Below are 27,956 nucleotides of genomic sequence, written 5' to 3' on the forward strand. Positions count from 1 at the left end.
ACCATGTCCTGAAGTGCCATGTCTGCACGTTCTTTGAACACCTCCAGGGATGGTGACCCCACCACTTCCCTGGGCAGCCTGTTCCGGTGCCTGACCACTCTTTCAGTAAAGAAATTTTTTGTAGTATCCAATCTAAACCTCCCCTGGCGCAACTTGAGGCCATTTCCTTTCATCCTATCACTCATTACTTTGGAGAAGAGACCAACACCCACCTCCCTATACCCTCCTTTCAGGTAGTTGTAGAGAGCGATGAGGTCTCCCCCCAGCCTCCTTTTCTCCAGACTGAACAACCCCAGTTCCCTCAGCCACTCCTCATCACACTTGTGCTCCAGACCCCTCACCAGCTTCGTTGCCCTTCTCTGGACGTGCTGCAGCAACTCAACGTCCTTGTGCTGAGGGGCCCAAAAGTGCACACAGCATTCAAGGTGCGGCCTCACCAGTGCTGAGTACAGGGGCACAATCATTACCTTGAATAGCTGAGAAATAACCCGTAGTTATTAGACTAATGGAGTACTTTTACACTGAGGAAAACAAATGTTTTAAGGTGCAAGTGGTTGTGGAGGACAGATACGCTGTCCAGTTTAGCACAAACTTGTACTGCCAGTTGGAGCTTGCCAAATACAAACATTTGAGCAGATTTGGTATCTTCTGTGTTGCTTTGGAGATCATCACAGGAAAGTGGTTCTCCTTACGCCGTGGTTCGCGATAGGACAGTGCTGGAAATGGCACTGATCTGCTCCTCTACCTGGGAGCTGGCTCTTGCGTTGTCTGTTGGCTGATGCTGCCCTGGGCTGCCAGCATGCCTGTGCTGTGTGCTAGTGCTTCACTTCTTTTCAGCAGATAGTTAGAAACGTGCCGGGAAGATAACATGTAAAAAAAAAAAAGAATAGTTTAAATATTTTTTTTCTTATAGCAACAGGTTAGCAAGTTACTACTGGGCACCTTGAACACCCTGCTAGCGTTATCTACATGACCATCATGGGCTATTTTTAAATAGCCCACTATTTTTAAAATAAACTCTTTTCAGGTGATTATGCTTAGGAAGTAATGTCTTACAGCCTTGAGCTATTCCGAATGAACAGGAGTGATTCTGAGGCTCGGGGGAGCGAGGGCGGTAGTTACAAGGGTTGCCCTTGACGCATTGCAGTAGGCAGAGGGATGCCCTAGCGATGGGGAGCCAAACTGGTCAGTAGGACAGGACTCAGCGGCTGCTGGCGGAAAAGTTCTCCTCTGGGAATATCCCGCATTCTTTTGCGGTAGATTACGGGGCTAGATCAACTTTAATTAAACTAGAAAGGGCTTTAGAATGATCAAATTAACTTGTGATAAAGTTCAGTGGTGCGACGATAAATTTAGATTACTGTTGAGTGAAAAGATGTGGAGTTGAGCATCCGTCAGCAGAGCTTTCAGGTGTTCCTCTACTTCGGTTTTCCCCACTTAACTTTGTATATTTGATTTACTGAGAGAGTAAAATGGGTCTGTAAAGAATAGGAATATGTTGTCAGTTACATTTCCTTCTCATTATTTCTTCCAGGAGCATAAAAATTAGTGTGGGTTCAAAGGATTCCCAAACATGGAGTTTGTACGGTGACGGGCTCTCTAACAGCGCGGCGAGGAAACCCTTCTTTCTCGTGGGAGGGCTTGGTGATGATTTGAGACCGACTCGGCAGCCTGGAGCGAGCCGAACAGTGACCCTTTGTTAAGGCTAGCTGCCAAGCCAACGCCGTCGCTCTTCTGAAAGCAGCACGAGGCATGTGATTTCTTACTGGTTTGCAGAAAAACAATTTTTCCCTGTTTTTGCAAAATGTCATTCTCATCTTTTAATGCTTTCAGTGCTGTTTGACTTGCTTCCATGGTTACCTTTTTCCATTAATTCCGGTAGAAGATACAACTTCAGGAAGAATATCGCGTATTTCCAATTTCTGCAGTAGCTTAGCTGTTGTGGGAAAGAGAAAGTGTTGGTGGATCAAACTGTGGCTCTTAGCAGGTAATTTTTCTCTCTGGCTGTTATTTCTAAGAAAGCAGAACAAGTTCCTCTGGGGTTATTTGACTTTGGATCTGCTCTTTCTCTGTAGTTCTTGGTGTTGGAGACAGCTTGAAGGACTGAGGGATAAATAAGATGATGGCAAGTAAAAATAAATTGAGTCAGATTTGGTGTGTAAATAGCCTAAAACCCCTTCTTCTCACTTCCTCACTCCAAAAGCTTTCCTGAGAAAGCAATGGAGGAATTTTTGATTTTATTTTCCCTTCTAGAAATGCTGAGGAGGAAGAACAGTAGGAAATGGAAAGTTCTTCCCATCACCCCATTTTCCCCTTGCTTTAGGCTTTTTGCTCTGCATCATCAGCTCTGTATTGCAGTGAATAGTGTCGTGCGGGGCCCGTTTTTTTGCTAACTATTTCCACAGTACTGCGATAGCGGTTTTATTGTCTTGAACTTGATTTTTATAGTCATTGAAATGACTATTAAAATATAGCTGTGACATTAAGCTCACTGCTAGAGAAGTGCTTAGGAAGAGACACCCTCTTTGCAAGATGATGTTCAGTGCGATAGAGAACCTGCTGCAGCGGCAAGGGAAGAGCTTGAAGAGGCAGGGGACTGATATGTCAAGCATCTTCAGACGGAGCTGAGATGAGTGCTGTGTGGATTTTTTTTTGGTTGAAATCCTCACGCACATATAACTGAGCTTCATTGTTGCTGGCTTTTGCGTAACAGCAGCCAAAAGCTGAGAAAGGTGTTTTTTCATAAAAGTTCTGCTTCATCCCGTGAAGGATGGAGATCCTGAGGAACTGGCTGTGTCTGTCATCCACGACCAGTCTTCTACCCAACTTGTGCTGCTCCCAGCCACTTGGGAAGCTGTATGCCCTACTTGAGCACCAAATTGGCAATTTGGGGTTGAGCATTGGTGCCTGTGCGGACTTTGATTGTAATTTGTGCTGGTTTAGCCTGGAGCACTGGATTGGGAAGGACTTAAAGGTTTGCCTGCACTGTGCACATGGCTTTGGTCTAGTCCTTTTCTGAAGCTGGTTTTAAGATTGAGCTTGTTGCATTTGGAGATGTTTGCACCTGCTTCTGTGTTTGACAGGACGGTTTTGAACTGCGCTGCTCTCTTTGGGACTTTCTCCTAAGGCTGCTGTCGGTGTCAGCTGAAGTTCATGCTGTTGCCCTCCCATGCTTGGTCATGTGCTGCTGCTTTTGCCGCCGTTACTGGTTTTCCCCCATTGCTCTGGGCTGTTTACAGAGCTATAGCAGAAGAAGCACCGACGGTTCGAGCAAGCTGGACACCTTGCAACTGTTGGCTGAGGGATGAGGTGCGCGGCAGCGCTGGTGCAAGGGAAGGGGCAGGGACGTGCAGCTGGAGGCACGTCAGCCAGGAATGGGTGTGGAGCTGCAGCACTGCCGGCTTTGGCCACTTATCATCTCCTGGGGAACCTCCGTCTAATGACAGTAGCGCCTGATGTTGACTCATGACCGGTTCCTACGCATTTGATCCTCTGCCAGCATTGACCGTAAGCTGAACTAGTTCCTCCTCCCCTCCAGCGTTTAACTCTTTTCCTTCCTTTTTTTTCTCATGCCCAGCAGATATCTTGATGCACTTCACGCATAGCGATATTGAAGGTTTTGCAGATTTTGCGAAGACTTCAGGTAGAGGCTGTTTGGAATTTCGGTTAATTGAAAGCACGGAAGTCCTCCCTTCAGATAGGGATGGCAGGCACAGTGCACGCTCAGACATATCTCTGCCTTCTGTGAGGATGTTGCCTGCAGGCCCACCACAGCATGAGCTGAGCTATCGCTTCTTAGCATCCCTCAGTGCAATGTAGGAAATTCAGGGGAACATCAAAACTCGCTTACTTTGTGATTCTTCACTACCAGAAGACAGATGCCAAGACATCTGCCTCCAGATAATGTCTTCTGTTTGCCTAAATCAGCATCTTGTTTTTTCTGCGAGAGCCACTGTGAAGAGCCTGGAGTGTTGTGATCACTTCCTGCGTACGATGTGTTTCAGTTAATGGACTTTTTAATATTGAAGATCGATTTGAACGTTCTTGCTGGTGCTTCTTGTTCGCTATGCATTCTGGCACTTATACCATTATTGACTATAACAGCATTAATCTTTTTTATTCTTTTTTAACACTAGTTTCAGCTTTATACCCTCAGTACTTAGTCGTGGAGTACTCTGAATATAGATGAAGCAGCAAGAAGGAGGAGGGAGAAAGCTGTTAAAAACGTGAGGTGACATCTTACCTCATTAGCTCCCTAAAAATAAAGTATCTGGCTTATGAAGGAGGAGGAGGAAAAGCAAGAACCTGAACTTGGTTCTTAGAAGTCTGGACCTATCCAAGATTTCAAATTTATTTATTTATCTTCAATTAGTTTTGAAAGGACAAGCGTACGTTTATTCTGTCCTACTTGAGCTCTGCCCGCAGGATTCAGCGGCAAGGTGATTGCGATTCTGGAAGGCAACACGACTTCAGTTTGGGGATTGCTCTGGATCTGTGAAGTTTCCTCAGCTTATTAATTCACGTTAGGTAGTGATAAGACACCAGCTGTGTTGCAAAACAGATTGCTCCCGTGTTGCCATCTGTTCTCAAACCTGACATGTCTGCTTGTGTTTACAGAGGCTGTGGTGGCCCTTTGCTCTTTCTAAGCTGTGCTCAACCAGCAGTCGGTGCTCCACCCGTGCTTAGGTTCTCCTCTAACCGCAGAATTTATTCCTGTCTACATTTGCTCGTTTCCCCTCGAGCATTTTGTGTCTTCACTTTGGAAGAAGGAAGGTGGGCTGTCATTGCAGGGATTTCAGTTTGAGGGGTGCCAGAGCCCAGGCTGAGGATTCTCTCACCCGCGACAGGTGTTGATGGTTGGACTTGATGATCTTGGAGGCCTTTTCCAGCCTTAAAGAGTCTGTGATTCTATAATTCTATGTCTTGGGTAGTTCATGGAGGAGAGGCGGTGTTTCTGGGCTCGTGTGGGAATATGGTTTCCAGATGAACCAAGGTGTGTTTCGGGAATTTACTGCTCAGGTGGAGGAGGGGGGAAAGGAATGGTCTCCCCTTTGTAAGGGAAAAGGAGAGTAAATCCTTACTATCTACTTAAACTTGCTGGATTTAGTGCAGCTCCGCTGGAGAGAGACCTGGGGTAAAAGTCACGTTCCTGGATTTAATCAATAAGATGTAGCGTGCTACTGGAACAGGAGGAACCACGAGCTGTATTTTCTTTGTTGGCTTGGTGGTAACTGTTCAAGTTTGAGTTTCTTCAGGCTTTTCCTCTCTTTAGGAAGTTAATCTTTTGTGAATGTTTGGATAACAGAATAACTAGAATATTGAGAATCGTGAACCGAGCTTGGTGAGACCAGGAATGACAAAACACGAGGTGACTTCAGTAAGGCAGGAAGACCTGCCCTTGGTTAGTACACACACGAAATAATTGTCCTTAACAAATCTTAGTACAACTCCTGACTCGTACACTTCTTTTTCCTTACTCCTTCTCCATTGGCCTCAGCTGTAAAAATTGGAAACTTGTCCAAGTAACAGAGGGCTAAGGAGTTTCCCTAGTACAGAGAGCAACGACTTTCCTCTTAGAGAAAACAGGAGGAAAACCTTTCTTTTTATTTTTAATACTAGAGAATTTGCAGGAAACTGCTTTCACCTTTGCGTTTTCAGTCTGCTTTTATGGAAAAAGCACAATTATGATTTGGGGATTTTTTTTTTTTTTAAAGGCAGTGTAAAATAAAGCTGATAATGTGTTAAATGTGGTTTCCTTTCTTTCAGGAGTGTGAAGTGATTAATACAGCTTTTAATGCAGAGTAATTCCAGGGAATATTACTCTGTGACATTTTTGTGGTGTCTGAAGATATCTCAGCTTTCACACAGTCAGAGAAAAGCTTTTTGTGTATATTGATGTTACCTTTGTTTGCTTTTTCCTTTTTCCCCCCTCTTGTCACCTCTCTCTAATTCTCCTAGTGTTGCACTCCTCATTTTTCTAATGCACGCAGATTAACGAGTGCGGTTCAGCAGAGGTGTTTGTTTTGTGTTCTTTAGCAGTAAATGGGGTTTTAGTGCGATTACTGTAATGCCCTCTTCATTGTGCCTTTCTTTATCAACTCCCAGAGTCGAAGAAATGGCTCTTTCTATGCCCACACTAATCCTTTGCTTTTGGTACTCGGTATTTTTGTGCAGATGTGGTTTGGGGTGTGGTGGGAGGAGGAGGGGAGCGGGGAGAGACTTTACCCGGAGAGCCGTTCGGCTGAAGGCACAGCTGATGAGGAAAAAATACCTTTGGCTCTGAAACCTCCTGTCCTGCGACGTGGGGATGAGAGGTGGCTTCAGGATGGTTTTGTCCCTGTGGCTTTGTTCTTCATGTTTTCTCTTTTGCCATCCTAGTTCTGCTTGTTCCATGTCAGAGCTGAAACCCGAAGTTCACTGATGTACTTACTGCATGTTCTTCAGCCCCGTGCCAGCTAACTCCACCTCAACGAACAGACTGCTCATCCTTGCGCTGCTGGCTTTGTCCAGTGCAGATCTCCAGAGCCACAACTGTGCTTTAGGCGTCAGCACCATGTCCCCTGAAATCGCTAGGTGCTTTCCCTGTCACAAAGAGTTTTGGATTCTCTCAGGTTTTATAAGCAGGATAGATGTAAGACTGCCCCTGGAATGGTCTGTTTGGAAGCCGGTGCCAGTGTGCTCGTAGCATGGTTGTCAAGGAAATGCGGTCTATAGGTGTGATTTTGCAAATAATAATCGGCCTGCACAGCTCTAGATTACATCAGTCATAGTTAATGGTGCTTAGAACTGGAAGATAAAGCTCTTAACTTATTTTTTTTGTCCACAGGTTTGAGAAAATGTTGTGTTGGTTCTCTTCTGAAGATGAACCTTTTAAATAGAGAACATTGGTCAGATGTGGGTGTCTGGGATGCAGAAAACGTTGGTCAGATGCAGCTCACGCCAGAAACATCAAAGAGGAACTGTCCTCCTTTACCTTCTCAAGGGTCTTCTGCAGCGAGAGCAGTCCTCTCCTGGAAGGAAGTTGTCATGGCCCACTCGGGACTCGTGATTGTTCTTTTAGTGCGATCTCGAAGGGCAAAATTACGGCAAACACGTCAAAGGGGTTGGTTTCAATCAAACAGTACAAACTTTTATTATTTTGCTCATAAAGCGGCCTGCGACAGGTGAAAGGGAGTGAAAAGGTAAAAGTAAAGATAGGGAAGGGGAAAAAGAAGATAATAGCTCCCACCGCGGGTCAGTTTGCGGCTCAGAAAGCAGCGTCCTTCCTGAGCCCCAGTGACTTTGGTATCTCTTCTGCATGGCCTCTTAAATTACCTCTATCGCAGATGTGTCCCTTAAGGAGAAAGTTAGTGTTAACCTTGAGGTTAACTTGCACGGGCTGGGTCTTAGTCATAAATCTTTCGGTGCTTGAGTAACTATACTCCTTATCTTGCTTGTGCATTGTAGCAAAGGTTTTTCTGACTTAGGAGGCTGCGGAGCTGCTTTGGCAAAGTGGTGAGCCCTCATTCTCAACTCCGGCATGCTGGGCAGGCCTGACATCAGCTGGCGTAAATATTCCTAATGCTTCTCTTAGCTCAAAGCTCTCCCAGCTGAAAATCTGTCGCACTGAGAACTAGATTGTCCAAATTAAGGAAAACTTATTTCAGTTAAAAAAAATGAAAACTGGAAGTTTTACTTCAGACTTAAATATTTTAAATGGTGACTCAGAGTACAGTTGATCAGACCGAAAATAAGCGTATCGGTTTCATGCTTTGTTTCCCCAGATTTTGTCTTTTCCTTTAATTCAAGCCTTGTTATTTCCTCCAATCGAACATTTTCTCTGTCATAACAGCTTTTAGTGTCACTCTACATAAAAAAATTACCCTGAGAGGGAGTTACTTGCTAGCTTACATAGGAGTGTGCAGCGTAGTTCAAGCTTTGTTTTGTAATCATAGGGGTGGAATGCACTTCATGGTTATTTTGGTGGTTTGCTTCATGATCTGTCAAGGCTGCTGCAAGCCAAAAATTGTGTGGGTGTTGGTTTTTTTTTTATTTTTTAGACACATTTTTCTCACATATATGGTTTTGAAGATAGATCTTCTCTCCATGGCCATTGCTCCTCACTCAGCTCAGGTCAGTGGGAGCTGTTACGGGCAGGAATTTCCGCTTGATGGCTGCTTGTCATCTTCTCTTGAGAGAATTGGTCATTGCAGTAAAGCTCCTGTTGCGCGACCCTCCTTGTTATGACAGACACCAGTTAGCACCCTTGGATATAAAGTTTGATGTCTTTTCTTCATAGCTGACTTTGGTCCTTAGTGTTATTCCATTTAAATGTTTGAGAAATGCTTAGCTGAAGTGTGAATTGAGTACGGGACTGTTTTTAATCTGTCATAATGCGAATTTTTCCCGATTGAGATGCCTGGCGCGAGGCAAGGAGATTGCTCGTCGGGGTCCCAAAGGTGGAAGGCTTGAGTTGGATTCATTTTTGGATGTGGTGAGCACCCACAGATCTTCCTGACTCTAGGGACAGCTGTGAGGATTTAAGAGATCTAAGTAAATCCCCAAAGGACGGAGTTAGGTGTTGAACTCCAGCCACACGAGTTTGGAGGAGTTAGTATCGACTGTGTAACTTTGTTTTCCCTGGTATGCACAAAAACTGAACTAAAAACTTTTCTGCTGAGTGTCATTGAGCAGACTGTGCCGTGTATTCACCATCGTTACCATCCCTCTGCTCAGAGCAGTTTAAAATGTTAATTTTTGTTAATGTGTTTCTCACAGAACCCTCTCCTCCAGAGTGGCAATTATGGCTTGGAAATATTCTGCACCAGATACCTAGGAGGGAGGGTTTCTCTCTGTAAAAATGAATAAGTTAACAAAAACGTTACAACAGGAATAGCTAGCTTGGTTTGTTTTGATGTCAGTAAAACTATATAACTTCCTAAAGCCTTCAGTTAAATACTCTTGGTCTCTGTGATGCACTTGACCTTTATTCTTTTCACCCTGAAGTTTCTTCTCCTCTATTTGTGATCCTACACTGTATACTGTGTTTTTTCCTTCTAGATTTATTTTTCTTTCTTTCTTTTTTTTTTCCCATTTTTGTACTCCGATATATTTACTGCTTAGCTCTAAAGTCTGTAGTCTGTCAAGCAAGAGGAGAACCAGGAGGAAAAGGACCGAGGCAGCCTGTCATGTATTCCTTGTTGTAAGCTGGAATTCCATAAATTCTGGGGAGAATAAATAGTAACTCCTGGAGGTTAAAAATGAAGTCGTGGCCACAGCTGGAGGCAGCGTCAGGCGCCGTGCCCCGTCCTCGTGGTGGGATTAGACCTTCTCATGTGCCCACTTGGATGTGTCCTACTTGCGTGCTTGGGGCTAAACCGATTATCAGATTTGAAGTCCAGAAAGTATTTTTCCCCTGTTACCAATCTTGTTAGATGTAATTTATGTTGTTGATCTTCAGTGTAATATGGGCTCTAGGCTGCTTCTTAGGAGCGCTTGGGAATAGGGCAAAATTGGGCAGGTAAGTGAGGCTGCTTCCTGGATCCTATGTCTCATTGCCGTTGTAACTGTGGGTTTTGGCCTTTCGCTGTAGGTTTCAAGTTAGAGGATTTTTTTGGAAGTGCTTTGTGACCTCTAATGAGCGTGGCACGTGTCGTTACTGTCCTGGGAACTCTTTTGGTATGAACACCTGCAAAGATTTCCTGTGAGAATAGGAGTTAGACATAACTTATCCAGGTCTTTCTGTTCCACCAGTAGTATCTGAGAGTCCCACCTGAGCACTCCTGACCAGGGCTGCACCCCAACCCTCTCCCTGGAAACTGATGTAGAAAGACAAGCAAGTGATTATCTGAGAGGTGGTAGCAAGTTTTGAGATAACTATCGTATTCCAAAAGTGTTTTCACTCCCTGAGGAGTCACGACAAATAGTAAGAAATTCTGATGCTCAGACATTTTTCAAAACCTGCGTTCTGGAAGCTGTCACTGTGAGGAGGACGTCTGTGCTCCAAGCAGCACAGCCCTTTGTGCACTGGGAATGTGAAGACGAGAAGTACGTAGCGCCTCACGGTGAAGGAGGAAGACTACTTTTGCCATTTCTTTTGGTTGTTAAGAACAGTGTGTAAAACACCTTTGAGCTTGGCAACCTCATTGGAGGGAGTAACTGCAGCTGCAGAGCCGTGCAGAAGCTTTTGTGGGTCCACCTTGGCTGTAGTTCGTTAACTTCTGTCTTGTGAGGTAGTGCCTTCAGTCGTGAGGACACCACTTGATATTGGAACATTTTGTTACAGAGAGTTTGCTCCATATGAAACATAAAAAAATCTAGTTTTAGGAGTCGTAATTGTTTTGTTTTTCAGATTATTACCCCTTCCCTGGAAACATTCAAGGCCAGGTTGGCCGGGGCTCTGAGCAACCTGATCTGGTGGGAGATGTCTCTGCTCCTTGCAGGGGGGTTGGACTGGGTGGGCTTTAATGGTCCCTTCCAACCCAAACCATTCTGTGATTCTATGCTTATTAATATTTTTTCCAACCAAACCTAGTTTGCAGCATTATTTGCTAGATACGTTTCTGGACATTGCTAATCTCAGTGCTCAGAGTTTCCAGATTTTCTTTTGGGAAGAGTAGGGAGGAGTGGTCTTTGAATGACTTTTTTTAGGTTGTAGTTTGTTATTTTCTGAAGATGGCAGTTCTCAAAAGTTCTGCTTTCTTATCGGCCAGTTCTTTGAAAAACAGATTAAAAAAAAAACCAAAACAGTGGTTTCTGTTTATTCGTTATGATGTAATTTCATTGTTGAGGTGGGTATTGCATCGTTTCCTTTTTAATTATCTCTGGTGGTATGTACCTGGCTACTGCTTTTTCAGTGCAAACCGATTTTTGTTCTTTCCGAAGTTACTCCCTGGCCAGGAGTGAAATCTGGCCAAGTGCAGGCAGCCTGTGGGTCTGTGGCCATGAGGCTTGCACCATTCATTTATTTGCAGTTGACTTCATTGCCAGCTGAAGGTGTCCATCCGGTGCTCCTCCAAGGAAGATGAGTGTGGGTGGAGGCTGACCGCTGCTCTGGGAGGTGTTGATGAGCAGACCCTCCTCCAAGGGTTGAGGTGGAACTCATAACCTGCAATGAAGTCACTTTTGGAATTTACACATCTATGAGATTTGCTGTTTGGGTGCATCTAAACAAATCTGAGAGCTTCCCTCCCTCCAGAATCCTTTCTACCCTACTGTAGGTCTCCAGTGTTGACACCAGCTGTGGGTGACGTGAAGGTCCTCCAGATCTCTTGCACATTGTGCCTCTTGCTGCTTATGGCCCTAGGTGGTAGGGCTCTGGGCTTTTTCCCAGTTCAACCCTGGAAGGGCTTCATTGTTGCTCCTCACCCTGCTTGTGACTGGAGCCACTCGGAAATCTTTGTGAAATCGCGTGCATTTGGGGAACTTGCATATGCTATGCGTGCAGTAAATTAATGATGCGACTGAGAAGTAATTCTTTAATACTAGTAGTGGTAATATGAGTTTTCCGAAGGCACTTTGTAGGCTTTTTGTGTGCTCAGCTGACAGTGGAAGACAGTGCAGCTCATTACAAAACTGCATAAAGTTGACATAAAGTGCTGGAAGACAGGCACGTACAGCAAAAAAATTAATTGAATGTATTGTTATGAAGAAACAAAGTGTTATAAACGGAGTGAGGGACTCTTCAGAAAGTGGGCTTGTGGCTTTTTGAGATTTGTTACAAGGGGAAGTATTACTGGCTTAAAGGACTTGGCCAAATTTTTACAATTTTTTTCTTTTTACGGAATCCTTTGCTAAAAGGTTGAGAATGGCAACAATGAATAATAAAACCAATTACGTGGAGAAATAAAAATCCTGAGAGTTGCCTTGTCTTGCATGTGCTAATAGCGGTGTTTCCTCTGCCCAGCTCTCTACAACTACGACGCCAGGGGACCGGATGAACTTTCCTTACAGATAGGCGACACCGTGCACATCTTGGAAACGTATGAAGGTAAGCTGGCAAGAGTTGCGTTTAAAACATTGGGTTTGCAATTGCACTGCTTTTCTGTTTGTGACTTCATCTTGTCCTGTTACCAGGTGATGAATTGCTTCCTTTCCAGCTAAAGGACAAAGCACATTGTTTCTAATGAACACAGAGTTAACCAGCGTATATAATAACCGTTTCCTTTTCTATGAAAGATGGATGATGGCACAGGTTTATTTGTATGGATCAATTGTAGCATCTACCCTACGTTAGAGAAATGATGGATGCTTTTTGCGTGCCCTCGGGTAATGCAGAAGAGCCTGCCGCAAAAAGAAGTTTAATCTGAATTTGAAAGTCACCTGAGTCCTAAATTATTTACGTCTCTCACAGGATGGGTACATGTGTTACAGTGCCGTGAACTGATTTCAGGCTTTTCAGATGCTTTGCTCGTTTTGATACGAAGCCGTAGAAACATTACTCGTACCAGCCTTTCCTCCTTGATCCGTGCGAAAGGGAATTTGAGTGCTGAGTTTGATAATCAGCAGAATGTGAAAATTGTCATAGCGCTTTCCAGCTCTTGCTTGATCCGGTACTGAGCCAAGCAAAATGCAGCTCTTTCCTTCTGTCCTTGACTGGAAATCGTATGGCATGCTGCAGTTTAGAAAGATATAAGTAACGTATGATTAAACTGTGTTTGCGAAAAATATTGTAGCACTTCGGTGGAAATGGGATTTACTTTAAAATATTGATTTAATTTGTTTGTTTCTCTAGACATTGATCTTTTGGTACATCTGTGTGATAAATTTATTTTAGATATTGGCTTAATAGGATTTTTTTTATTGTTAAATTTACCGAAACAAATGATGCTATTTCAACAAAAGTAACAAGCTCTACTCATCACATCAGTGAATTTTCTCATTGTTCCTGGGCTGGCATTTTCCTACAGAGTTCAGCTTGCTGCTGCCGTGCCAAGTGTGTCTAAGCAAAGTAATCTTTCTGTTATCTGACATTATGTGCTTTAATAAAAATGTAATAATGCAAAAAAATTTTAAATGCAAATTGAATGATTTAAATACCGAGCAGCTTTGTACTTTTATATATAAATAGATTTATTTAATGAATGGGGGAGAAACTCTGACTCCTGAATAGGGTGTGTGAAGCCGTGTCAAATGATGACTGCTGCCAGCTAAGTGGGACAGTGGAGATGACTCACTTTTCCCCTCGTCTTGAGTAACAGCAAGACCTTCGCACTCTCATAGAGGCATCAAGCACATGGGATGAGTTCAAATTAAAAGAAATGCAAATAAGTTCATGTTCTCCCAAACATTTTACACCATGACTACTCATTACGTACCTGCTGTGAATGGAAATAAGATGCTATATTTTTTATCTCTCTTGTTCACAGAGCTGCCGTTATTAGATAATTATTTGAGCTTTTTGATCTCCAAGTTCCTCTATATAAAATTTGTGTAGATTGTGCCCCAGGAGGTTTCATACCATCTGCGCTAAGGTCCAGGTGTGCGCCTGGAAACTTCCCTGCCATCGCTCCTGTCCGTGTCAGGGTTGTGTTAGGCTGTGGTGGGATGGGCCAGTCTGAAGAAAAGCCCCCTAATAAATTAAGTGTGGGACTGGAAAGTCGTTTCAAGAGTCAGTAATGCCTTTTTGCTGAGGGTCTGTGATTCTGCTTCTCAAAGGTGTGGTCACTTCAGAAAAATATTTCTGGCATCAGCCTCTTTTCCTCTCTCTGGTGTTTTGTGTGGAGCCAAATTGTCCATGAGTGGTGCGAGGAGGACTCGTACAGAAATGAGGGAATTTAGTTCTTTGATAGGATTGAAATCTGTGCGTGTCTGTGCACGGATGTCAGCCCGCGGAGTAAGCGCTGGCAGAAACACTTTACCTTCTTTGCACCTGAGCTGGAAGCTCTGCATGGTCATTCCAGCAGCAGGTTTTGTTGGTATTCCTCTGAACGCAATGGAAACGCGAGATGCGAGGCCTCTGTTGGGACGTGACCGGTGGTGGTTGTGGACAGCAGATTAAAGACAGCACTGCCCATCCCCGAATGATCACGGAGGGAAGGTTTCTGGTGCTGTGTGGGGATGATGGATCAGTTTACCTTTTGCTACTGGAGAGCAGACTGAAAAATCCTGCGTGCTTGAGACTTTAATTTGTGTTTCTAGTCCCAGAGTGTAGATAGTAAGTTTATCAGCATGTGTCATCTTCCTTGAACTTTCTTCCTGCCCTGGTTGTTACCAGGAGTGGGACTGTGTCGGTTTTTTCCCCATGTTTTGGGATCCCCTGCTCCTCACCCATGCTGGTCTCTGGAGAGGGATGCTTTGATGTACAAACCCCCGTTTGCAGGGCTAGAGAGGGTGGTACCGCACCCAGCAATACCAGTCTGCCAGCAGCTGTGGAGGGCAGCTCTGGTACCCGGGGGGGTCCCTGGGATGCTGAGCAGGAAGGAGCGAGCCAGCCGTGGCACAGACGAACTGGAGTAGAGAATAGCCCCAGTGCTGAACTGGGGGCGGTGCGCACAGAAGGTCTCATCTGCGTTCTCCAGCATGCCGTCTTCCACGGGGCAAAACGACCAGTTTGCAGGGTGTTGGTTTTGCTTTCCCAGTCGGGCCGAAGTGGTACGGCTGGAGAAAGGCTAAGAGCTGTCGTGGTGATTGCTTGCAGATGTGTCGTGGGCTGGGGGCACAATAACTGGGACGGTTTTCCAGCCGTGGCCACCTGCCCAGGGGCACGGCGCAGGCTGAATAATCGCGCGGCGTCCGGGCTGCTGCGGGGTGCGTGTTTGCTGCCTCGTGCCGCATTAGGGCTGCGGGGCTCCCTGCTTTTAAATTTGGAGGTGTGAATCGTAAATCCCAAAGTATTCTTGTTTTCTGCTGAGATGACAAACGGCGAATCTGCATTTGGAAACTTGCATTTGTGGAACTTAAATAGGTTTGGAACTCAAACTAGACAAACAGTACATCTTTGTAAAGCGAATGCTCTTACGTTGTTCATGTTGGTAAATTACTAATTAAAATGAAATGAATGACAATTAAATGCATCATCTAAAATGCCATCTCTATCTTGTAGTTTTATCCGTCAGTTTGATCATAATCACTCTGATTTTTATAGCCTCCAAGAAGCCTTGTTTTAGCCAGGATATTAATTCTGTAGAGCATTTAAATTCAGGTGGGGTGTGTGTGTTGGCAGGGGTGAAGCATGATCAGAAACCACGTTAAGGTGCTGTTGAGCTGAAAGGAGCAGTTGGTAGGCGACATTAATGAACTTTTTAATGCTTTTTCCCTTTTTTCCCCGCCTAGGTTGGTACAGAGGTTACACACTACGAAAAAAATCCAAGAAGGTAAGTGTTGTCAGAGCAGAGTGCTCATTTTTCTCTTGGACAGAGATGTGTGATGGCACTGGGTGTGTTGTTAGGATGGAGATCTCCAGCGTGTGTTGCGGTCCTGCATGGGAGCCACTCACCGCGTGTCCGCTCATCTCCGATAACGGCCTCAGTAAAAAGTTCAGAACTTTATGTCCTAGTCGATCTGTTTAGAGGCCGACACTTTGCTTCACTGTCTGTTAAATAATGTGTTACTCCTGAAACACAGTTGCATCTTGGAAAGTCGTACGGAGATCTACGTTGTGCTTTTCGGACGTTCTCTGCGAGAGGGGGAGTCATCTGCGGTGTAATTTTGCCCAGTTAGGCTTCCAGTGTGCATAAAGGGCTGCTGGTTATAGCAGCCTTTTGGAAATAAAAAGAAAGGAAATGGCACAAATCCTGCTTGGAACATTGTGCTTTGTGTTTTTTGAGCATTTAACTTTATAGTAGTAATTAACCAGAATTAAATGACTTCTGGTTTTGCTTTTTTTTTTTCCACTTAAAGTAAAAAAAAAACCAAAACCTTAAAATGTGATGTTTGCCTGCAGAGGTGCATTTAGAGTTGCGCGGAGCTGAGTTGTGTGGTTTGTCCCACCCATTTCCTAAACAGGCCCGTTCTATGGTTTTCGAGTCTATTTCGATATTTTCTTTTTTTGGAAATACACTAAATTTTTTGCAAACTGTATTTCAGAAACATGCCTTTTACAGCCTAAGAAGCAGTTGCGCATTGTTCTTGGCTTAAATTAATTCCACGTGTTGCTGCATTTATCTGACTGCAGCTAAAAGTTGTGATTTATGAATTTATTTATTTTAAAATGGGATGAAAAGACCAGACCCCCCCACCTACTACCCTCCCACAGTTTCTGTAGCTTTCTAAGAATTTCTTCTTTTTCACGTTCTCAGATGATAGGAAATCTGAACTACTACCTCAGAGCGAGGTGGAACTTACTTTCTTAGCCTGACTTGAATTATTTTTTTAACATTGGCTTACAGTGTTTTGAAAATATTGTTGTATTTCTGGAATTTCGTGATGGATTTAGAACATTTTTTTCAGAAAAGCAGTACTGGTGTTGTGCAGTACTGCCCGTGGAGGAGGTTTTTGGCTTGTAGCACTAACGAGAGGTTGACGGTAGAAGACACTGTGTTTTACGAAGTCTGTGTCCTGTGGGTTGCGATGCAGGATGCCCGCGTTCCGCGTGTGCACGTGCCCATTTATTTCCCAGCAAGGCAACCCTGCGTAACGCCTGCCCTCACACGGCGTTTGTTTTAACGGGAAGCCTGGGAACGTTTTGGGAACAGAAGCAGCAGCTTACAGCAGGGTAAGAAAGCTCGGTTAGACGAGCAAAATGTCATTTTGGAGTAGATCTATTTACAATAATTGGCCTTGCGTGCTTTCAGAAGCAAGTCTGTTTTAATTTGCATCTATATATGATGGTCCAGGGATGTGGGGAACTGGGAAACTGCACCTGGAACTGGGGGAGGAAACACCCCTTTGCAGGGCTGCTTGTGACAAGGTGTCACTGCTGTTTTCTCTCATATTGTGAAGATAAGTTTTTTTGGTTTTTTGGTTTTTTTTTTTTTTTTTTAAAAAAAAAACATTGAATCTGTATACCAACACCACATGCCATACAAATAGTAAATTAAAAAAAAAAAAACAAAAAAAAACCAAACCCAAAACAAAGCACCACAACGCAACTATTGCGATGCTTAAGAGGATGTGAATGGCTCTGCAGACCCGGCAGTGTGTCTTTGCCATATTTTTAGGCAATGGATAAAATGTTATATGCAACTGGTTATTTAAAACACTTTTTTTTTTTCTTCTCCCTCCCTCTCACAGGGCATATTTCCTGCCTCCTATATACATCTTAAGGAAGCAATAGTTGAAGGCAAAGGGTAAGTTTGATTTAAAAATAATGAAAATCCGTTTCCCTATTTGTATCTGGATAATTTCAGTGCATTATCAGATAACTCGCACTTGTTTCCAGTTAGTTAAGGAGCTGATAGTGAAAATGTGTGTGTATTTCTTTTAAAAAGTAATTTAAATTGGTAACTCACCTCAAGCCCGAAGGGGCTGTCGTCAGCGGTGCTTCTGGCTGGTGCTGTCCTGAGCTGCATCGTCATACAGTTCAGCTAACGCATGACTTTCCCTGTAGTAATGTAAATGTTTCAGAAGAATTAATAATTTAATTAATTAATTAATTTCGGAAGAATTAATAATTTTCTTCATAAATTTTTTTACACCCTTGACTGTAATCACCTAGATTAACTTCCTCTGCTTACTGCCCCCCGCTTTATTTATAATTTCAGTTTTCCCAGCTTCTTTTATCTTCCAGCTCTTAAGTCTTACGGCTTCTGCCTGGTGTATTAAAAGAGGCCTTTGATACGAGACACGTTTCTGTTATACAGATGAAATCTAAGTAATTTCTTAATTCTCTTTTCGGTAAATCTCGTAGGCTGGTCTCTTTGCTGAAAGCCATTATCTGGGCATCGTTTTCTGCCTTGCTGAAGTTATCTCGAACTGTTCATATTGTGTTTCTCCTGTTCCCTTCCCTGATGCATGTGCCACTAAATAGTTTGGGCTGCTTTTTGTTATTTAACAGCTGTTAAAGTTCAGGTCTTTATATATCAAATCAGTTTTTTCATGTAGAAGTTCCTAACATTGATAGAAAAATTTAGTTAAAAACTAGGAAAAAGTCCCAACCAAATCTCAGGGGGGAAAAAAAAAAAAAAGTGCAGTGAAATTAATGAATAATTAGCAAGGTATGAAATGGAGTGAAACAGTATTAAAATACTTTATTCCTTTGTGCCCGATTTATTTTTATACACTGTTAAATATGTAAATGATAAAACTACTAATCATGAGATTGCTGCATAATGACATCTTCCTTGCTGATTACAAAACTGCCTTTAAGTACCCTGCTTCTGAAATATTAAAAGATCTAGCTCTTGTTCCTTACTTTCGTGGCACGTAATTTTAAACCAAGTCATATAGAAACTTAATGGTCGTAACTTGCATGCTTAATTTTTTTTGGCGAGACCAATATTTTGTAACATGGCATCGTAGGTTGCTCATTTCTGGCTTTCATCTTGGTTGCTTCGTGTAAAATCGGTATCTCAATAACAAATGGTGTGGTGAGGTCGGTATCAAAATCTTCATCTTGAGTGTAGAAATAAGGGAGGGAGGGGAGAAGCGTGAGCTCAGTAGCGTAGTCTGAGCCCATTGAGGTGCCCGTTATGTCGTGTGGCTGTATTGGTGTACCTTGCTTTGCCTGTATCTACTGGTACGTTCTTTCTTAACTTAAAAATTTAAAAGTGATGTTATTTTCAACCCTGGTGTTATTGAGTTTTCTTTGGAAATGAACAATTCCTCTTTAGGAATGATTCTGCCGTCCTACTCAAGACTAGTACTTAATTCAAACTCTTTCTCTCTTCCTCCTCAGACAACATGAAACGGTGATACCCAACGAGCTCCCCTTGATCCAGGAGGTCACCACCACGTTGCGGGAGTGGTCTATAATATGGCGGCAGTTATACGTTGTAAGTATCCGCTTGGCAAAACATCGACGCTAGGATGCGGTTAATGAAGAGAGTGGTGCTGTGAAAGGTACGGCGAGAAGTGTGAATGAACTGTTAATGAAACTCCACTTCTCTTGCTGTTTCTAAAGACTGCTTTTAGTGCTGAAAAGCTGTTTAGCATCTTCTGTGTTAAGGCATAAATCTCAGTAGCGTTTCTGAAATACTGTGTATTTGTGCAGAATCAGTTTTTCAGAGCATTACCTTGATCTAGCAGTAATTTGTTGAGCAATTATGACCCGTTTTTCATGAGACACTATTATATGGAATACATTGAATTTTTAGCATGTATACAGATTTGGAAAAATCTAATATAAAAATGTATTAAAGAAATGAAGAAAATGCTTTTCAGGGCGGTTCTTAAGGCTGTTGGTCTACGTTCTGAAAAAATTGAATATTTGATGTTGAATTAGCAGGTGTAAACTTAAGCCTTTGAAAAATCTCCAGTGTAGGGCTTTTACCTCTCAGTATTCTTGTACTTGAAGTTGATTGTTCCCAGTTTATGCAGTCCTTAAGTTACGAGCCTGATTATTTTCATACGCTTAAGTCCCAAAGCACGTAAGTATATATTCTTACAAATCTGCCGTAGTAAGCATTTACATTCATAGTCTCTCAGGTGGGATAATAGAAAAACACAATAGCCATGGAAGTATTTGTGAGGAAGGTCTAAAGAGTGTTCAAATGTAGACTTAAAAATGCAGTTCAGATGTAAAGCCACAGCATGCTGTAGGATGTGAGGTACCCTTGCTCAGACTTCTCATGCTCTCCTCGTGTAAGGTCACTGTACAAAATAACGTGAACATGCAAGTCTTATATTTAAAGCAGGGTTTAATGCAGAGTCTCTGTTTCTTATGAATATATTTGAATTCTTCTATCGTAAAAGCGCAAGCTGTGTAATGAAGACACTAACTGGAGATGAAGATGTTTGTGTTGACTAATGTGGTTTTTAATTGCACCCATGAAAATAAAGATTAGAAGTACAACGTGCTGGAAGTGGTGTAATATTGCAGTAGAGGAGATGAAGGATCATACATTACGTGAAGTGAAACAGATTGTATATTAAAGAAAGAGCTTTGATGGGATGTGATATTAGAGAGGTCATGTGTTGAGCGAGGAAGGAGCAGGCAGGCAGAAGCAAGCTAGGAGGAGCGAATCTGGAGGCGGCACTGGGAACAGCTTTGCCCTTGGTTCCACTGCTGTGTGCTGCTGAGGACAGGGAGGGTGGCAGTTGGATTCTGGTGTCTTTTTTTGGGGGATTTTCCTGAGAAAGAGATCTAATATTGCTTCATGTCAGAGAAATACCACTTGCAGAACCGCACCAAGCTTGGTTGTGGTGCAGATATAAATAAGACAGCAGGAACAGCAAGAGACACTGCTAGAAGTTTTCTTACCGAGACTCGTGTGTGCTTTTTGTAGCAGGAACTTTTAGAAAATCATAAAATTCTCCTGGTGTTCTAACTGTTAAAGTTTAACATCTCATTTGTCATACCTTTACCTCCATGAAGACACGTGAACAGCTAAACAGTACTGCAGAGCTTTGCTAATACCGTTGAACTCAAGAGCAGGCAAGGCGTGATGCTACCAGTGGCCTCAGTTCGGTAGCAGAAAGGGTTCCAGTCCCTGTTACAGCTTTACTGTGAGTAGGTAGCTCACTTAATGAGTTTGTTTATTGTTTGTTTCTCAAGGATATTTGTTAGATTAATTGTATGTGGTCAACTGCCAAAAAGAGCATCGGTGCACTGGGACTGCATTTTCAAGGGAGATTTGGCTTACTGGAAGTAACCGGTTTCACACTGGTCAGTCTGCGGACTAGAGAGATATTGCATGTTGTCCACGTCTTGCGTATCACAAGTCATTAAATGACCACATTTATGCCTCTATTCAGTTCCTAATTTGTGTTTGAATATTGAACAGGGATTCAGTTTTGATTTACAGATAGCAGAGGATGTGTCATGTTCTTCATCTCACTAGTTTATCGTTGCCTGCAGCATCGAAAATCGTGAACCTCTTTCCCATTTGGATTTGTCTGTATTTAGCTTCCAGCCGTATGTGCCTGTTTGTGTCTTTCTCTGCTACATTAAAGAGCTTTTAATAACGGGTATTTTCTCGCTGTGAAGGTTCTCTAGCTATAATCAAGTCAGCTGTTTGATAATCTAAACAGACTGAAGTCTTTAAGTTTCACAGTTAGATTTTTTGTTTTCCCCGTAGTCTTGGAGTCATTATATTCCTTTCCTGCACCTTCTGTGGTTTTCCATTGTCTTTTATATATAGTGGGCAATTTTATTTTAATTATTTAATAATTACAGGGTTTTTTAGTCATATAAGGCCTGGGTGTAGTCTGAATGAAAAGTAGCTACTCATCGCGTGAATAATTCATTGATGTAGGGTGTTTAGAAAGAATTTCTTTTTAAGAGTGTGTTGAAATAATGACTTAAATTTTGAGGGTTATTAAGACGGTAAGAGAGATTGCTTCTGGGTAAGATCAAAGCGTTCGGGGCTTCTGTGTCGTCTTTGTCTCGACGTTCTCTTTCACAATAAAAATAGAAAGGCCGTTGTTCTGCAGCTTCAGTTCTGCATGGCGTTGTTTGTTTGCGCTAAAATCGTTGTGTATGTGCGCTGTCCGCAGTTTAAACCAGCACGTCACATTCTGCATTGTGGTTAGAGATTTGATCTCTTGTCTCTGAATGCATGTGTGTTCGGGCATGTGTGTAGAAAATCCTCTGGAAAAGAGGTTTCTTCCATGGTAAGTCTGGAACTTTGTCTTCCTGTGTCCTAGCTTAGCTGAATGTTGCCAGGGAACGTTTGCGCGTGCTGCTGCGCACTATTTCATATCCATAGTTCCAGCCTTTATAAAAAGTAAAGATATTCAGCTTCCTTTAAAGTTTCGTGCTTTCCTGTTTTTTTTTTTTTTTTCTGCTTTCCTTCAGATGTGACCTGTGGACTCGTAAGATGCTCATGCGCTCAGCTGTGCACGCCGAGGATTTTCAAAGTGTTATTCTGAAGATTTAACTAGGGAGGGGAAAAGGGTTCTCTGATGGGTTGCAGATGGAGTATTGCAGAACTTGAGCCTCTTGCTGTTAAAATGCAGCAGTTTTAGTCCTGTTCTAGTCGATGTGGGGGGTCATTGAATAAAGTTACTCTGTGAACCAGGAGAAGAGTGTCTTTCCCTTGAATGCCTCTTCTGAATACAGTATGACCTGGCTCTTCAGGTAACATAAACACAAGCTTGTGCGCTTATTTAGATACCTAAAGCAGAGTGTAAGAGTCTTGGTATTCGATGTTCTGTGCTCCTATTTTAGAGCTAATTCTAGACCCTTACCCTGTTGAATTCTTGTTTTATAATTGAAATTTATTCCGTGTATTTAAAAGATGGTCAGTAGCCTTCAAAATTAACTTCTACCCATCTTTTTCCTCCAAACAGCAAGATAACAGAGAAATGTTTCGCAGCGTACGGCACATGATATATGACCTTATTGAGTGGAGATCTCAAATACTGTCTGGGACCTTACCCCAAGACGAGCTCAAGGAACTGAAAAAGAAAGTGACTGCCAAAATTGATTATGGCAACAGGTTTGTGAACAGTATTTTCCAAGTATTTATGCTTAAAACTGAATCAACCTGTGTAAGACACATTAGCTGTCAATGACTTCTTGCACAATTCTTTTATTCTTCTATTTATGGAGATGTGATAGCAATATATTAACAGTCCTGTTATAGCAGGATAAGGAATAAAGTTGACAGAGCATCTTTAAAGTAGAGTATGAATTATAATAAATTATAATATGTAAAGTGGAATCCATATGTAACTCTCACTTTGCATATTATGATTCTGTTCACTTTCAACTTTTAATTTTCAAGGTCAGTTGAAAAGTGCAAGTATTGCCTCTGCTCAAAACAAGATTTAAACTCTCCTTGCCTTTGCAGCATAAACAGTTGTCGCCTTCTCACACCACCAGCTGCGTGCGCCCTGAAGTCACTTAGCTGTAATGTGATGTCGAAGGAAGCATTGTTGGTTCAGAAGCGTTGTTTGGCTCAGTGTTCCTCTGCTTGTATAGTATCCAGCTTGTACCAGAAGATTGAGAGAGAGATTTAATAGAAGAAAGTATCTATTTAATGGAAGAGAATGAAAATTGTGAAGGAAATATTGATAAGAAAAAAAAAAAAGATAGCAGTATAGGTTGCATGCATTAGATGTGTTCATAATTCAGATATGTTAACTCTCCAAACAGTGGTCTGGATTTAAGCAAACTGTTTTATAAATAGAAGTTTTAGGTTACAAGTTGTCTATACAGTTTTGACTTTCTGTGTTGATTGAAAATGAGAAGTCACCTCTTACTCTTCAATCAGGAAATTATTTGAAGCAGTGCTTTGAATACTGAGAGACAGCAGTGTAGTACTGCGCACCTGGGGACTGAAAAAGTTTTCAGCAAGCCAATCTTTACATCCCTTGTGATGAAAATAACTCATCAGATTTCATCTATTTGTGTTTTATTCCTTAGGAGCTGCCAAATTTGCAGGAGTTCTGTTCATACTCTTTATCAGCAAAAGCTGTGGTTTTTAAAAAAAAAAAAAATCATCAGTAACTGCATTTTGTCAGTAATTAGCATGTATAATCCAAGATATGGACTGTTGTACCTCAGTAGACAATTAGCCAGATGTTGTTGCTATTATTTGTTTGGCTACTGTGTTTTACCATCTGGCTAAGGAGTTGGTTGAAGTTACTCTGAATAACCTCCAGATGCTCGGCGTTCGGATACAGTGGAACATCTTGTGCTGTGCTTTGTATTCATCGTGTTCGGATGGACTAATTAAGTGATCAGAACCTTCTCTCTGGAGCACAGGAGGGACGCGAATCCGAACTTCTGAGTAAATACTCACGACTGAAAGCTACCATATGTTTCTAATGTAGTCATACATCCACTCTTGTCTAAAATAAGCACAAGCGATGATTTCAATATCTAGACAGAATGAATTCCTTATGTGTTTTATAAATCTTTTCTGATCTAATCATATCCTAACTTTTCCTGTTTTGTGAAATACTGATTTGTAAATAAGATTTTTTTTCTATAAATAAAGACAACAATTTTACTCCATGTTGTCAAAATAACTGAGGAAGTAAAAATAGTCTTATGAATTTGTATTTTTAATGTTTTCCTGAAATTGGGTCAGGTAATTCTGTTGTGAAAACATGTTTTTTGTTCAGTTGCAAAAATCTGTAACTAGGACACTTAGGAAAATAAATTTCATTTTTTTTTTCCAAATATCATTTGCAAGTTAAAGGATAAAACAAAGACATTAAATCAAAGGGATGTTTGCTTCTATTTTTCTGACAGTCTGTGCAAACATTCTTGTCCTGTTCGTGTGTGGTAGGCTGGGTGATGAGTCTTTCTCTGAATTTTTGAGTTACCTTCTCCTCTGGTCCAAGCGGGTGTCTCCTACAGAAGGGCACTGCTCTCGTTCATCCAGGGCTGACGGTTCTGGTACAAGTGACCCGTGGGTGCGTCCCCTGCTGTGGCTGCTGCCCAGGAGAGAGCAGCTGGGGGAGCAGGACTGTTTTGGCTGCTCTTCTGTTTGGTTTCAGTGATGAAACCACTTTCTTGGTGGAAAACTCATCTGGGAGCTCATGGTCCAGGGATGCCTAAGAGTTCTGTGATGACCAGGTCCAGTTGCAGAGGAGAGCTGAGATGTTTCTTAGCAAGCTGCTGCCTATCTTCTGCAATTTGTTTGAGTGACGTTCATCCACCTTTGAATTGGTGCAGTGCAATTAATTGAAGGGGTTTCTGTATTGACCATGCTCAGGACTTTATTTCAAGCCTCCAAGTTCCACTCTTGCCAGGGAGGAGCGATCCTCTAAGTACATGAAACATGTTTTCTTCTTCTACAGCTCCTGTTCTTCTTTTCAAGTGATTGTGGGTCGTGTCCAAAGGGGACTTAGTCTCAGATAAGCCACAAACCTCTGCGTGGCTTATTGCACACTACAAGTCTGATTTAAGCTCGTTGATCAAATATATTTCAAAACCCAAGTTACAGCAGCTCCGTAATGAGAGGTGACTACAGAGTTAGAAGAAGAAAACAGGGACCATATGTATTGGAACGGAGGTGAGGAGGTCAGTCTTCAGGAAGATAGGTAGAGAAATGCCGATCAGCCTAAACTTGGGGTTTCCCAAGGATTCCCAGGGAATCCTTGGTTCTGCTGCCAGCACTGCACTAACATGGAGAAATGTGAGAAGTCTGTCCTAAGACTGGATTTAATTATGGCAGAAACCTTCCTCTCTGCAGAAGGTAATCGTGGACGTTAACGCCCTGCTGACAGAAATCTGGCTTCTGCTTTAAATAAAGGGAAACAGCTTGTGCCTTTTTCTATCTTGTAGGTTTTTGCTAAAACAGGAATATGCCTGCTTTGGAGGAGCATGGGGACTGGGACAAAATGAACTGCCCAGTTTGCGTGTGGTGTGACTCTAGTAGTTGCTTAAACTGTCAGATGAATTGGAGGAGGAGACAAAGTCTAATGCTAACTTAGTTGTTTAAGAAATTAGTTCTCCAGCTGTTCTGCTGTTTCATTTACGTTGGTTCTTTCTGTGCTGCGGGAAAAAGTGACTTCCAGCCAGCGATGGTTATCTCCAGGGTTGGTGACATGTTAAATTCTTTTATCATGTATAAATTATTTTTTTTCTATAATAAGTCAGGTGTGCATGATTCAATGTTAAGCACTTGGCAGGTGATTTTTTAAAGCATTAATTCGAGCATTGTTAATTCACAAGCATTTCTTTTTTGTTGTTGTTTTTTTGTTTGTTTAGAATTCTTGATTTAGATCTGGTGGTTAGAGATGAAGATGGCAATATTTTGGACCCAGAGCAGACCAGCACGATTAGCCTTTTCAGAGCCCATGAAATAGCTTCTAAGCAAGTTGAAGAGAGGCTACAGGAGGAAAAAGTAAGATACACTATGCACTGTAGCTTTTGCCTTTGAAACATGAGACGGTAAAATAACTAGGTGACTTATTTGTAGCATTGGTAATCAAGGATCTGATTCATGAAGAGTTACCAGGTTTAAACATTATGTAGGAAGTTGTGTGTCTTAGACTGTTTAATTGTGGTTTTTTTCATCCTTTATAGGGCTTGGTAGAGTTTATGGTTAACATCTATATTGATAAGTCAACTACATTTGTAGGTTAATATCAGAGATGCATGTGTAGCAAGTTTGTGTGTTAGGTTGTCATGAGAGTTCATTTTTGAGAATCGAGTAGAATAATGCCCTCGTTGCGTTTGTATGATGTCTGTACTCCAATCCTGAAAACTTGTTCGTTGAAGTAGAAGGGGCAAATTTAAAACCATTCTCAGACTTGAATAGTCAGCCTCTCTGCAATGCAAATCCTTGTTTAAAAGGAAGAACATTTCTGTTGTAAGGAGTCCTGTCCATATCAGCAGCAGTTAGCAGAGCGTGGTGTTCCTGTGGAGTTGCTCATGAGTGTGTTGGTGCAATGAATAAGTTACTGCGTCCTGTTGAGTTGCTGTGGACCATACACTTGCACCTCTTAGTAAAGTTGATGTAAAAATACAGTAGTTTAAACGGGATTTAAACTATTAAATTTTTGCATCCAAAGTTGTTTCTTTGTCCCCTCTTCTTCTGTCTAAAAGGTCTTAGAAAAGTTTTATAGTGGTTGAATATTTGTGAAGCTCAGTTAAATTGAAGTTTCTTTTGTTCTTGAATTACAGTCTCAGAAGCAGAACATCGATATCAACAGACAAGCCAAGTTTGCTGCCACTCCTTCATTTGCTTTATTTGTAAATTTAAAAAATGTAGTCTGTAAAATAGGAGAAGATGCTGAAGTCCTGATGTCTCTGTATGATCCACTGGAATCAAAATTTATCAGGTTAGTGTACTCCTGAGTGTGCTCCCCAGTCTGTGCTTACCCAGTTATAGCAGTGAGGTACTTCTGCATGATCAGGGGGTTTATGAAAGTCAGATTTTTGTGAAAGGCATAGGGCAGGATCATCTGGGAAGCAGCACTTCATCGTCATGCTCAGCAGAGCATCGGGCAAGTCCCTTTGCCTTGGGTACGTGTCAGGGTCGTGCTGTTCCTCAGCACGCTGTGCCTGTGGTTCCCAAAGTGCGGAGCGTAAATGAGACGTGAACACACCTGCAAGGCTGTGTGCCCTCGCTTAGCAGCAGCCTTGGCACTCATCTGAGAGTTTGATAACTACATCCCCTGCTTCCTTAAAGAAATTCTTACGTTTTATTGCTGATGAGTTGCTTTCTTTTTGTAAATGATATACACAAGGAGAAATGCCGTCTCTCCACTAAGTAAATATCCATTTGTTTATAAGTAGATTGAGTTTAAAATATTTTCTGTAAATTCTGCTTATGTAAAAGAAGCCATTTAAACAAAACTCCTCAAATTATTGTTCTTTCAGTGAAAACTACTTGGTGCGATGGTCAAGCTGTGGACTCCCTAAAGATATAGACAGACTGCATAACCTTCGAGCGGTATTCACTGTAAGTATGTGCACTTGGTTCAGCTGGCAAATTTTAAAAGCACTTGTTTCATAGCTTGGGAGTAACTGAGGAGTGTCATGATCTGTCTGTAGACAGTGTGGAATTATCTCTGCAGGTAGTGATCCTGGGGAAGGCTCACCTGAGATGTTTCTCATAAATGACTATTAAATGTTCTTGATAGCTCGCTAAGACCCAAGTTGCTCTTTGAAGTTTTAACTTACTAGAAATTATTTGGCCTCTTAAGCAATTAATTTACACACAAGTCAAGATAAGACTTTTTCAGTACTGTTAGAAAAACTCTGAGGAGGCAAATCCTGAGCAGCAGACCTTCTTCCTCCTAAAATGGAACTTGAAATAACATTATTTTAAAGTAATCTGACAAAACTACTATTTCTAGGACCTGGGCAGCAAAGACCTGAAAAGAGAGAAAATCAGTTTTGTCTGTCAGATTGTGCGAGTGGGCAGAATGGAGCTGAGGGACAACAACACGAGGAAGCTGACCTCTGGGCTGCGGCGGCCTTTTGGAGTAGCAGGTAATTCTGTGTGCTGTGTCTGTCTGTATCACATTCTGTT

At 42.2% G+C, this 27,956-nt stretch overlaps 1 protein-coding gene across 3 annotated transcripts in view; it reads left to right on the forward strand.

Moving 5' to 3' along the window:
- The window catches only part of DOCK1 (dedicator of cytokinesis 1), a 287,834-nt gene that overhangs the window by 11,546 nt on the left and 248,332 nt on the right, over nucleotides 1-27,956 (forward strand). For all 3 annotated transcript variants that reach the window (XM_086752623.1, XM_086752622.1, XM_086752624.1), the window contains 9 exons: nucleotides 11,885-11,968; nucleotides 15,253-15,293; nucleotides 17,152-17,207; nucleotides 18,755-18,851; nucleotides 22,309-22,457; nucleotides 25,685-25,820; nucleotides 26,603-26,760; nucleotides 27,302-27,383; nucleotides 27,781-27,916. In XM_086752623.1, the coding sequence (XP_086608749.1) occupies nucleotides 11,885-11,968; nucleotides 15,253-15,293; nucleotides 17,152-17,207; nucleotides 18,755-18,851; nucleotides 22,309-22,457; nucleotides 25,685-25,820; nucleotides 26,603-26,760; nucleotides 27,302-27,383; nucleotides 27,781-27,916 (939 nt within the window). The remainder of the gene's footprint in view (nucleotides 1-11,884; nucleotides 11,969-15,252; nucleotides 15,294-17,151; nucleotides 17,208-18,754; nucleotides 18,852-22,308; nucleotides 22,458-25,684; nucleotides 25,821-26,602; nucleotides 26,761-27,301; nucleotides 27,384-27,780; nucleotides 27,917-27,956) is intronic.

The sequence above is a fragment of the Chlamydotis macqueenii genome, chromosome 7 (genome assembly GCF_036417535.1).
Source record: "Chlamydotis macqueenii isolate bChlMac1 chromosome 7, bChlMac1.mat, whole genome shotgun sequence".
Classification (NCBI taxonomy): Eukaryota; Metazoa; Chordata; class Aves; order Otidiformes; family Otididae; genus Chlamydotis; species Chlamydotis macqueenii.